A 12,221-nucleotide genomic window follows, 5' to 3' on the forward strand; every position below is an offset into this window, starting at 1 on the left:
TCAAAGGGAGAGAAAAACCCCGAGGCCCGAAACACCCCCCCCCCCCCCCCCCTTTCTCTCTTTCTCTCTCTCTCTCTCTCTCTCTCTCTCTCTGCCAGTGGTAGCCATCAACGCATTTGGCAACTGCTTTTTCAATTACCAGTAATCAAAGGCGCGATTATCATGACAGCATCAGATGTGCTTTGATGGTGGCCAGCAATCTTCCTCTTAATCACACCATCACAGCCATTAATCTACTGTCGGCCCGCAGTCTTCCGTCTGAGAGGCAGAAAGCTCGACTGGGAAACGAAGGAAGGAGGGGAGAAAAAAAAAAATCAAAGAGGCAACAGATCGGAGGAGGTGTTTTTGATGGTTCAGGAGGCAGACACCTTTTACAGAAGCATCTGAGTGAGTGGGTGTTTTTCTTTTCCACGCAAAATGTTCTTAAAGCAAAAAAAAAAAAAACTCAAAAGCATCTGATGGAGAAGAAGGGATGACATTGTTAAATACACACAGACTACGTGGGAATAGCTGCAATCTGTTTCCCGTGATCCTCTTGCCACAGGTCCCCTCTGCCACATCCAGTCATTTATTAGTCATAAGTAACTTCGGTCTTGTTTTGCAGGCAGAAATCACGCAGCACCTGCTCGCACCTCCTAGTTGCCTTACAACCAACAGGCAATTTGTGTGAGTTTATTTTTAGAGACCTCTCTGAGAGATTGCAAGTGATTTCAGTATCTCCCTCTGATTTCCCTCAACTTCACGCGTCGCGTTAGCATGCACGATGTGCTCAGCACACACCTCCAGTTACATCCGCCACCGCCTTAGTGCTTCTGGAGCATTCATTAATAATCTCCCTACCAACCCCACCAATTTGAAACCTCTTTGATGAAATTAATGACTAATTTTTTTTTATCATTTCTTTTTAGACCTAATCTGCTCAGCCAGAATGCATCACATGTAGTTGTCCTTTTCCATGTCTCATTCATTTGAAGTTCTGACCATGTCTGTCAAAGTTTAATTAAAGGCACATCAGAAATTATGAAATGACAAACGACAGCCGGATGACATCTTTTGCTTGTTTTCCAAATGTGCAATGCTTTTTGGAGCAAACCAAGGGTTTGTGTCTGCGCTCAGATTTAGTTTTGAGGTCAAGTATCTACGGTGGAGTGTGCAGCTGCTGGAACCTAATTCCAAAAACACCTGAGAGATCTATTCGAGCGCCTGTGTGAAAATATACAGGTGGATCTAAACTATTTAGAAATACAGCCAAAAAGTTGACGTGAAAAAGAGAAACTTGCATATGTATATTACCAATTTTTATTGTGATATTAGTTTGTTTAATCTATAAGTAGCATTTGGGTTTTTTCAGTACATAAATGTAATGGCCTTGACGATCGTTGGGAAGACGCTCTGACACCGTCCACGACGACAGGAAACCACACAGCTAAAGAAGCTGGGTGTTTAAAGAGCGCATATCAGTGGAAAGTGGAGTGGAAGGAAAACATGTGGTAGTGAAATAGTACAGAAGCAAGAGGGAAAATTGCAACCTTCAGAAAGATTGTGAAGACGAGGGCTATTTAAGAGTTTAGCTTCAGATTTACAAGGCGCTGAGTGTGACGGGTGAGAGCATTTCAAGGGACATAACAGATGCATAACGAGAACATCGGCCACAACTGCTGTGTTCCTTATGCCAAGATGCATTGATGAAGTCATTCATGGAAAGTACTGTGCAACTGCTGAATTAGATTTAATTTACTTACATTTTTTGTGAGGTGAAATTATTTTTATTTTTGTTTTTTTATGCAATGGTAAAAATTTCTGAGAAATAGAATTTTTGGGATTGCATCAATGAAATAAATCACTTTTTGTCTAATCCACTTACAGTAAAATCCATGTTATAATATTGCAAAGTTAATTTGTTGATTTAAGTCAGTTCACTTAGTGAAACACATTCTATAGATTTATATTCATATATTCAAGCCTTTATTTATGTCATTAAGATATTATTTTTTTGCCTACCCATAGCAAAATTTTGAATATTACACCAGATCAATAAAAAAGTATTTGTTTAAATGAGCTTTATGAACATTATGTTTACTGCCTGATTAAAGATTTCAAAAAGTACCTTTAATCTAACAAGCAACTCTTGGAACACAATCTAATTGATTGAACATGATTTTTTTTATTTTTATTGAGTTTCTGAAATAACTTTTTATGCTATTCTGTTTCCTGAGATTGACCTATTAAACACATTTATGTTGGACAGACATAAAAGGAGACACAAAAATGATATTCCAGCCTAAAATGTTTCTCAGAAGCCAGCGATCTTAAAGCACAAAAAAAACAAAGTCCAAAGCAGAGTTGGCCTTTTCCTCTTTCGGTCCTTCGTCTCATCCCTTCCCCCTTCGCATACCTAAAGCCATGCCACGTCTACCACACATAACCAGCCAACCTGCACTTGTCACAGACAAAATGGATCTCTTTCTTTTTATACGAGACCCCTGTGAGTCCTGCCAGAGTCCTCGCCGCCACCTCATTTCTCTCTGCCCCGCTCCATCCTCCTCTCCACTCAACCACTTCGCTCCTGCTGCTGAGAGACGTTGTGTTTCTGCTCTAATGAAGACCTTGGGAGGGAAGGCCATTTCACACTTGATTCCCTCAAACACCCTTGATATGTTTCAGGGGTTAGGAAATAGGACAGGGGCTGGTGCTGTTTGGTGTTTGGCTTCATCTCCTGTTGTGGTCGAAGTGAAAGTGCAGAGTTGGACTAAAGTGGCTTAATGACGGAGAACCTTTTTGTGAGGAAAAGGGAAAGGATAAAGATTAACGTCCGTAAATAATCAAGTTTCATAACTTACCTGAGGTAGGTAGTAGAAGACTAAAGCCGTTCGTTTGTGCTTTTGTTTGTCGCCATTATTGCTGTGCCTCAAGATTATTCTGAAGTGTTTACGGTTTCAACCATTCTTCTCTTTCCCTTTTATAGGAAGTCGAACTTTGTCGTCTCAGCTGTCATGAGAAACTAGGCCTCACTCTGTGCTATCGAACGGACGAAGAGGAGGATGTGGCCATCTATGTCAGTGAGGTTAGTACATGATTTACAGACATTTTAAGGCGATCATTAATTATTATTTAATAGCTCCATTTGAATTACTGTGAAACAGCTGAAAACATCGTGCATGAATTAGATCAATAAATGTCAGAGACGCAAAAAGGCTTTGGTAAATATACCAGAGGAGCGAAACCCCAGCTGGTGGATAACAAAACAATCGCCTGAGACTGCGAAACCAGAAAAACAAATCCGTGCCCTGCCTGGACTGATTACAAGAAAACCTGCAACTCAATGCCACGCACTTGGATCCTGGAATGAATGAATGAATGAATGAATGAATGAATGAATGAATGAATGAATGAATGAATGAATGAATGAATGAATGAATGAATGAATGAAACTGTTCTAGGTTAATAACACTCTGAGAGCTTTTGTTGTTCCACGAGGCTGTGGAAACCATCCTCGATGCCAACTTCAAGCCCGTTGCGCAACTCTCAATCAAACGTGACATGTACCAAAGAGCTGCTCTGTGCCCCTCTGCTGTTCTGCATGAACCCGAATGAACCCCCATCCTCCAGCTAATCAGCAAGACCAGCTACGGATACCAACTCAGAAATGGGGTCACCGTCACTCGCCTCCACTACATGGACAACTTCAAGGTGATCTACAGCAGGGACATTGAAATTTCATTCGGATTGGACAAATGTAGCTGGACGTTCTCAAAGTGATGGTAACATCCATATTAAAATGCCAAACTCACCATCTTATGGTGGATTCCACCCAAAATCTACTTAATCACAGTCTTTACATTAAAGGAAGAGGAGGACCCGTGAGCATCAAACTAACTGGTCCAAGATAAAACTTCCACGCTCAAAGAATAAGTCAGGAAGATGTGAATGTCTCTGACAATGAAAACTGTAAAAGAAGAAATTGGAGTTATCTTTACAGGTAGAAAAACCCTCCATAGTACAGGTGTCAAACTCCAGTCCATGAAGGCCGGTGTCCTGAAACCTGGAAATGTATGATCTCTGTCAACACAGCATAAGCACATAATCATTAGCGAGTGCACAAGGAGTTATAATTGAGTCCTTTGATTCAAGAGTGTTGTATTTGGGAAGCACCCAAAAGGCTGCAGGACACCGGCCCTCAAAAACTGGAGTTTGGCACTTTTTTGAGGCCTGGCTCTGAAGGAAGCACCACAGAGAAATGGCTGAAGGGTCTGAAATGACCTGAACATGCCTGAAAGACAGCACAGAAACACTAATCCTATCAGAAATTGAGGTATCAAGATATCTGGTGCAGGCTGTGTAAAGAGATCCCAGATACAATTTAGCATCTCACAGCAGGATGTTGGGAAAGCAATGCATGTGGAATATGAACTGGAGACCTTCTGAGTCAAAGTGGGATTCACCTCCCAAGGTGGTAGAAAATGATAGAGCTGAGCAACCGGATCCATCCATCCATTGTAACACCTGTAGAGTTGTGAAGGATTAGTGCCTATCTTCAGGGGTAAACAGGTGAGAAATGAGGTCATACTATAGATGCGTCGTCTTCCCCAAAGTAGGTTTTCTTCACATGAAAACATGATAGACACATAAACCCTCCGTCTCCCTTTTGCTGCTTTTCTCCCAAATGCTAAAGCTTTGATTGCTAGCCGTTTGGAAAATGAAAATATTAAACCTCTCGGGGCAAAAGCTCTATGCATATTCCGGGAATATCTCATTTCTTTGAAGTTTCTCGTTTACATATTAAACTCTGTTGTAGAAACCAACAATCATCTATCCAGATCAGAGGACCCCGGCGCAATGTTGTGCTTCTCAGCCTAAATCAGATGTGACATTTCATATTCATCCACCAATTTACGATTTACTTTAGTATTCATGTGAGCAAAGCGGGTCTCTTTATTGCTTGCGGTATTTCAAAATTGAAATCTCATCAGACACAAATTACATTACCAAACAGATGATCTAACATGCGTGATTCTGCTGCCAGCTGCCAAGATGAGATGACCACCAAGCAAAGAAAGGCATAAAAAAAAACCCATAAAAAATAAACCAGCGGTGCTTTTTTTGTAGTTGAGTGTGTTATTCAGCGAACCTCAGAGAAGCCGAGAACAAGACGGCTCTGACGCAAAAAGAAAAAAAAAAAGACTTGTTCTCTGTTTTTGTACAACTTTTTTTTTTTTTTTTTCAAATACTGTTCACGATTCTCCTCAACTTTCTCCCCGGCTTCATTTGAAGATTTCTCCAACCATGCAAGGTGTTGGCTTTGAGAGCTGAGCTGAATATAAATCTCAACCCGCTTTGGTTTTTGACAGCAATATATGTGTTTATTTTGTTTAAAAAAAAAAAAAAAGTTAGATAAGGACAGTGCTGCATTCAGATGAGCTGACTGAACGTGTACAGGATGGTGGAGGATATTACACAGTCTGATCTTTTATTAGCAAAAGGAACCAGTGATAAAAAGGTTTTTCCTTAATAACAGAACTTACAACTTTGGTTTTTTTTATTGATCAATTACTAGGTAATAGCATCAATTATTTTATTGTATTTCCTTTTTTCAGAGATTACTCTTAACTCCCATCTTCTTACAGTGCCTTGCTTACATATTCATAACCTTTGCGCCTTTCTTTTTTTATGACAACCAGAACATGTAATTTATTATTACAAAAGTTCCCAGGTATTGAATATACTTTTCATTTCTGCATTAAATCTTGTTTATCGATATAATGTGATATTCTTATTTCAAATGTTTTGTTTTCATCAAATGTAATCAGAAAATCAACATATTTAACAGAAACAACGGCTTGGAAACGACGGTCTCATCTATGTACTGTGTTTCACTTAATGAATTAGTTACTGAAATAAATTAACCTTTCAATTATTATCATTTTTTTAAATATACCCAGACCATTTCAGTAAGGTTCTGGATAGCGTCACCCTGCTGGAAGGTGAACATCTTCCAATCAACTCTGACCAGCTTCCCAACATCATGTGGTCAGAAGTGTGAATTTTAGCTACAGCATTTGACTTTTTATGTTTTTAAAGCCGAAAGTTAAATTTTTGGTCTCACTTGACCGTAGCAGCTTCTTCTGCGTATTTGTTGTGTAGCCCATGTGGTAACTAAAGGGACTTTTGGTAGCTTTCTTGAAGCAATGGTTTTCTTCTTGTCGCTCTTCCATACAGGTCATGTTTATGGAGTAGCTGACAGCTCTGCTCATGATGCTGTTTGTTCACTAATGTTCTGTAACAAACCTAAAGGGTCTTGACCAAACAGCTGAATTTAAACTGGGATTAAAGTGCTGATGCTACTAGTTAGTCTTATCAATAGCGCCACCTTCCTCTGCTAGCCACCGACATCCGCTAATAACATATGCAAGCCACACCTTTTCAGATTTTTAGATTTTATTTCCCTCCCATCCCCCCAAAACGTCCAATAATATCTGAAGAAGCCAGTCATACGAAAACCGTTGCAAGGCGCCGCACCTCCTTTCTGTTCCAGTCTTTCAGCGATTCCTTTCTGAGAACGTTGCTTCTGGTTTAACGAGCGTTCCTCCGTGTGGGAGGGAACTATCATGAAGATGGAGTGTCTTACTTCCACAGCCCGCCTTAGAGTTGCAGTCTGATTGGAGGAAGTGGAAACAAATTGCCTCAAATTGCTGTTTATAGGGCGAGAGAAGAGTTTCCTGCCCCTTGTTGGCAACCATTATTTCCGAGAAGAGCAAGCGGGTTGTGTTGATGCAGTGAGCCTAAACACCAGAGACGCCCTTTGAAGATGCTTCTAGGGAGAGGGAAAAAAAAAAAAAGAACGAAACAGTCACTGCTGACAACTCTAGTGGTAAATATTTTCAATAGATTTCAAAAAAAGATCAGAAATCTGATCCAAAATGTTAGGTCTGACGCCTCCCCTAAACACTACGAAACAAATCTACAGACTAGAATGTTACAAAGAATATCCTCTTTGTTTCTCCAGAACATTCTGTCTAAACTCTTTTTTTTTTTTTTTTTTTTGTGTGCCGGCCAGACCCAAAAGCATTGCCGCCAGAGACGGGCGGATCCGAGAAGGGGATCGAATCTTACAGGTGCAGCATTCGGCTCTGGTCGCCAACCTCCTCCACACCAGTCCATCTTTGGCTTAACAAAAAAACGATTCTTGTGTTGTCTTGTTTTACTGAACCGGCCTCTTCCAGCAAGAGAGCACATTTATTTTTAATGGCAGCACATTATAGTGGGAACTTGCCCCCGCTGTGACTGTTAAGGGGGAAGAAATGCCCCCCTGGCTGTTTTAGTTACTGACTCAGCAGCAACAGGGGCTTTTTTTTTTTTTTGTAAGGGTTCTGCTTCAGGACGGCGCTGTGTTGCAGCTCGTTGCCTCCTGTGTGATGGCTCAGAGGCTGTGACTGCCATTAGCCTCCAACTTCATCTTCAGTGCTGAGAGCAGAGAGCATCACCAGCAGCATTTGTCAGGCCTTATGGTGAAGAAAAGCTGCTCTCTGCAACCATTACAGCAGGAAGGGACTGATTGCGTCCTGTTTTTATTGTTAGGGGTTCATTAAGGATTTTACTTTTCTCGCTTCTGTCATAAGAGGAACTCAAAACAAAAAAATAGAACCTATTTGGTGTTCTGATAATTGCATGTTTGTGTTTTTGAACAGATACGGTTACATTGTGCTTTAATTACTGTTTCTCATCCCTCTGATTCTCGCATCTGACTACGCAGATATCCGTCTGCCTTAATTAATGCGTCCAGGCTCTCCGACTGCCCACATAACTTGCTAAACACAACATTTAGTTAATGGCAGCACTTTAAATCTATTCAGACTTTGTGCTCCGCTGCGTCTTCAGGGTGACTTGCGGTTCAGTTCTGTTGATGCGTTCAGTGTTGTCACGAAATGACTTCGCTTTCAACCTCTGTGTGTTCAGTGGAAATAATTTGAAGGGGGCCACAAAATATACCTCTGCTTTTCCCACTACGATGCAAACTCTCTTTAAAATTGTTTAAATAATTCAGGCTACACCAGATTAATCAATAGCAAAAATATACGAGCCGTATATTCTGGTGGAATTAAAGTAGTGGTGAAGTAACACAGCAAGGATCTGAATAATTGATGAACAGGAACTTTCCAACATAAAGTCAAATTCAAACACACCATTAAGATTAATGCATTTGAATCCTTTTATTGGATCAGGTGTAAAAAATTATGGAAACAACACACAACAATGTACAGCTCTTGGAAAAAATTAAGAGACCACTGAACTGAACTCCACTGAAAACCTCTTGGTTATTCCACCAAATATTGGTTTCTGAACTCTTGTTAATGTTAAAACATTAGTATTGTTGTTTCTAAATGAATATGAACTTGTTCTCTTTGCATTATTTGAGATCTAAAAGCACTGCATGTTTTCTTTATTTTGACCATTTCTGTGAATAAATGCTAAATATTTGTTTGGAATTTCAGAGACATGTCAGTAGTTTATAGAATAAAAGAACAAAGTTCATTTTACTCAAACATTCACCTATAAAGAGTACAATCTGAGAAACTGGTCATTTTAAGTGGTCTCTTAATTTTTTCCAGAGCTGTATATTAGTACTGTCCTTGTGTTCCACTTCAGATATTTGGAAGTGACATTATGTGATATTATAAGCAATTTGTTCTTAAGGGCATCTCTGAAGTGACTCGTACATCCGTTGTTTTCAACAGACCCAAGTCTCTTTCTGGTTGACGATGCTTTCATCCAGAACCATTGGTAAAATAATCGGTAATTTTACTATCCTTACAATCTGCTTTCATAATACTTTGATCATTAAACTTAACAAAACTAGCACTGAAAGCAATTTTCCAAATATTTTACGCATATTGTTTCATAATGTGTACAACTCTGCTCCACACAAAAGCTGTGCAAGGGTAAAGTGCCTGGTTGTTGTTGTACAGTGTGTAAAATAAGTTTGATAAAGAATACACATATGGCTGGATTAACACAAAACAATAGACCTTCGTTAAAAAATCTTGACAACACAAACTACAAAACAGTTTACAGTCTGTTTTGACTTGCATAAAATCTCACAGCAGCACATCAATAACAGGTATCAGGAGTTGAACTTAAGCTTGGACTCTGATGGCTATTATTTAAAAATGACTCGATCAATGGTAGGGTCTACGGAGTAAATAGCACAACAGAACACATTTTTAACCAGTATTTAGTCGAGCACCACCAGCAGTGAAAAATGACATATATTCTTTTATGCAAATGCACCTCGGTGTTTTGGAAAACCTCGATGACAAATGGACAGAGGACCGAATTGCACAAGGTATGCGAGAGCTGGATGCATAACCATTACTGAGGCAATTGCCCAGTTGAGTCTAGTATGAGTTGTGCTGCTGATTGTAGCCAGGATGAGGCATGTGCACGTGTTTGTGAACGGACCAGTACTCCTGCCCCATTATCGGCTGCTGACAGGACCATTATTCTCAGGGCAAGAAAAGAAAAAAAAAAGGAATCCACATGTCAGTGGTCGGCTAATTGTATGGCTGGATTCGTTTGCGCTGCGGAAACTCTGGTGAGCGCTCCGACTCTGCCATCTAATTCATGGTAACGGCTTGCTTCCTGGTTTGCATTTTCGAGAAACAGCCAGCATTTACTCTCTCCTCAAGAAGACAACATCCTTTTTTGGGCAGTTAATTTTTTTTTTTTTTATTGGTTTGTGTGTTTGTGGATGTTCATTCTTGCTCGTCTGTTAACTTTGCTCTTGTGGTATTTTTTTTTTCTGTAATTCCATCTGCAGATAAACGGCAATGATGTGCAAGACAGAGAAGAAGCAATGGCTGCTCTCTCCAGTGACGACTTCAGGAACATCGTACTACTGGTCGCCCGACCTGAGATGCAGGTTAGACTCACTACGCTTTTATACCCAAGTGACAGCTGACTTAAAGGCAAACGTTTTATGAAATACAACTTGGAGGGTTTTCCATTAGCATTATTTGCTCAGAGCAAGCTTTACCATTCCCGGATGGCCAAACAGCCCCCCCTTCCCACCAAGCACACAACTTCTCCTGGTGGAAGCCACCGCTGGGACACCTCATCATGTTTTATTTTTATGTAGCGCCACAGTAATTGACTTCCAATGGTAAGCCATAAAAGCTAATGGCATGCTAATGTGGAGTGAGTTCAGGCCCAAGGCCAGGGACGAGTAAGTAGAAGGACTCTGCCGCAGTGCAGATGAGCAGGAAAAGCACTAGTAGGCTCTTTGTAATTAAGTGGCTCCTCCAGTAGTAAACGTGGAGTAATCAGATACGGATACCGTTCGGCTCGGATCAAACAGCCTGATGGATGACGCAAAGGTAAAAGGTCAAAAACGGTGGTTTTTACGCACGTCAGACTGGATTGGTGCAGTTGAAAGATCAGCAGTTTTTTTTTTTTTTTTGTTGGAAACAGAAGCTAAATCTCAAACACAGCTGTGGTTTCCGGTTTTAAACCCACGCAGGGGCATTTTTCAGGAAATCCCATTTGTGCACCCATTTGGAAAATCCAGCTATTTGTTTTAAGGCACTGTATTGTCACAGGCTTTGGGCCGTGAAAAATCATGCTTTTCCCTTTTTTTTCTTTTTTCCTCTGATTCCCATCATCCACCTCCCCACCGATGTTTCTCCACTATGTGTTTTCCTTATGCTTTCACCCCCAGCTGGAAGAGGCTTGGCTGGATGATGAGCATAGCGAGTTCCTGGAGCAGCTGAAGATGGAAATGTTGGAGGAGCAGCGGAGAGAGGAGATGGAATTAGCTGCCTTACAAGAAGAACAGGAAAAGCAGCAGGTCGGAGGAAACGTGTGTTGGTCCAGCAGTTGTTTTTTTTGGGGGTTTTTTCAAAATTTCCTGAAATTAATTTGATACACAAGGGGCTTTTACTCGGTTCAATGGAATAAACCACCTCACGAAGAAGAAGACATTGACGCAAAGTTAGTTTAAAATGACAATGAAGTCTACCTTGAGTCTTTTTTTTATTTTTTTGCAAGGATGATTGAAAACAGGCTTTGTCCTTTGAATAAAAAAAAAAAGCTAATTTAAATGAATATTTATGAATTGGGACTACTGAACCATTTAAATTCCAAACATTAATAATCATAATCTAAAATTCTCTTTTTGTGGGACCGAGAGCATTCGTTGAAAATCCGTACAAATGAAACTTCAAAGACGTGGCAGAAACAAGACGATCCCCAAAGCATGAGCTGTAAAATAGTATATATCTCTCTCTCTCACTCTCTTTCTCACACACACAAAAAAAACTTGTGTCCGTTGGGAAGGTGTAGAATAAATTTAGACTGACTACAAGAGTGAAGAGAGCGATGCAGGTTTATGCTGCCTGCACGATTATCCCCCTCTTTTCATAAATCTTTGAAAACAAACATCCTGCATGTTTTAAAACGTAAATACTTTTTATATATAAAACAGCAAAAATGATATTTGTCATTGTCTTAGTAGATTCATTTTTGTTAAATTACATATAGATAAACTGATGGTAGCTAGAAGAAAACTGGAATAAAGAAAAGAATGGTAAAATCATTCATAATTAATATGGAATATACTGAACAGATTCCTCCATCAGCAGATTAACTGGTGGCTTCTGATCTCACCAGAACATATTAAGATATCTCGTTTCAGATGGACCGAACCAGTGCATATGAACTATGGGTTCATTTTTGAGCTACGAAAAATTTGATCTGTAACGGTAAATGGTGCAAAATCCGATGTCTGTCTCATCAGGTTAAGTTAGTGAAGGTTATGATCTGCTAATGGGCTGGATCAAGACTGGGAAGGCTGGGAATGGACTACAGATGATCAGAGCCATTTCTGTATTATCTACTTCCTGAATAAAACTAACTAGGGAAAACAGTGAAGAAATATAAACATTAACATGACAGCAAAAGCATCTTTCAGGCAATATCCTTGTAAAACACCCCACAAGAATATTTTCATTTAGAGTTGAGCTAGAGGTAGCAGGCTTCCTCTTGATTTTGATTTGACTGCTCGGTGATTTTTTTATTTTCTTACAACGTGCATGTTTTCTGGTGCAGAAAAATGTTTTTGTTCTGAATGTCATAAAATTTAAGTAGTAGTGTTTCAGCTGTTCTGAGTGCAGCTTTCTCCTGCACTGAGAGCTGTGTGTAGTGTGCAGAGTAGGTAACATGCACAGAAA

At 40.0% G+C, this 12,221-nt stretch overlaps 1 protein-coding gene across 2 annotated transcripts in view; it reads left to right on the forward strand.

Annotated features, from left to right (window-relative positions):
• The window catches only part of LOC106965065 (PDZ domain-containing RING finger protein 4-like), a 67,060-nt gene that overhangs the window by 48,645 nt on the left and 6,194 nt on the right, over positions 1–12,221 (forward strand). For both annotated transcript variants that reach the window (XR_001428544.1, XM_015060957.1), the window contains exons 4-7: positions 2,966–3,066; positions 7,052–7,112; positions 9,815–9,916; positions 10,712–10,840. Coding sequence is in view for 1 of the 2 variants with exons in the window: in XM_015060957.1 (XP_014916443.1) it covers positions 2,966–3,066; positions 7,052–7,112; positions 9,815–9,916; positions 10,712–10,840 (393 nt within the window). In the remaining variant the exon portion in view is untranslated. The remainder of the gene's footprint in view (positions 1–2,965; positions 3,067–7,051; positions 7,113–9,814; positions 9,917–10,711; positions 10,841–12,221) is intronic.

This window comes from Poecilia latipinna, unplaced genomic scaffold (genome assembly GCF_001443285.1).
Source record: "Poecilia latipinna isolate Pla-1442-1.1 unplaced genomic scaffold, P_latipinna-1.0 Scaffold1758, whole genome shotgun sequence".
NCBI lineage: Eukaryota > Metazoa > Chordata > Actinopteri > Cyprinodontiformes > Poeciliidae > Poecilia > Poecilia latipinna.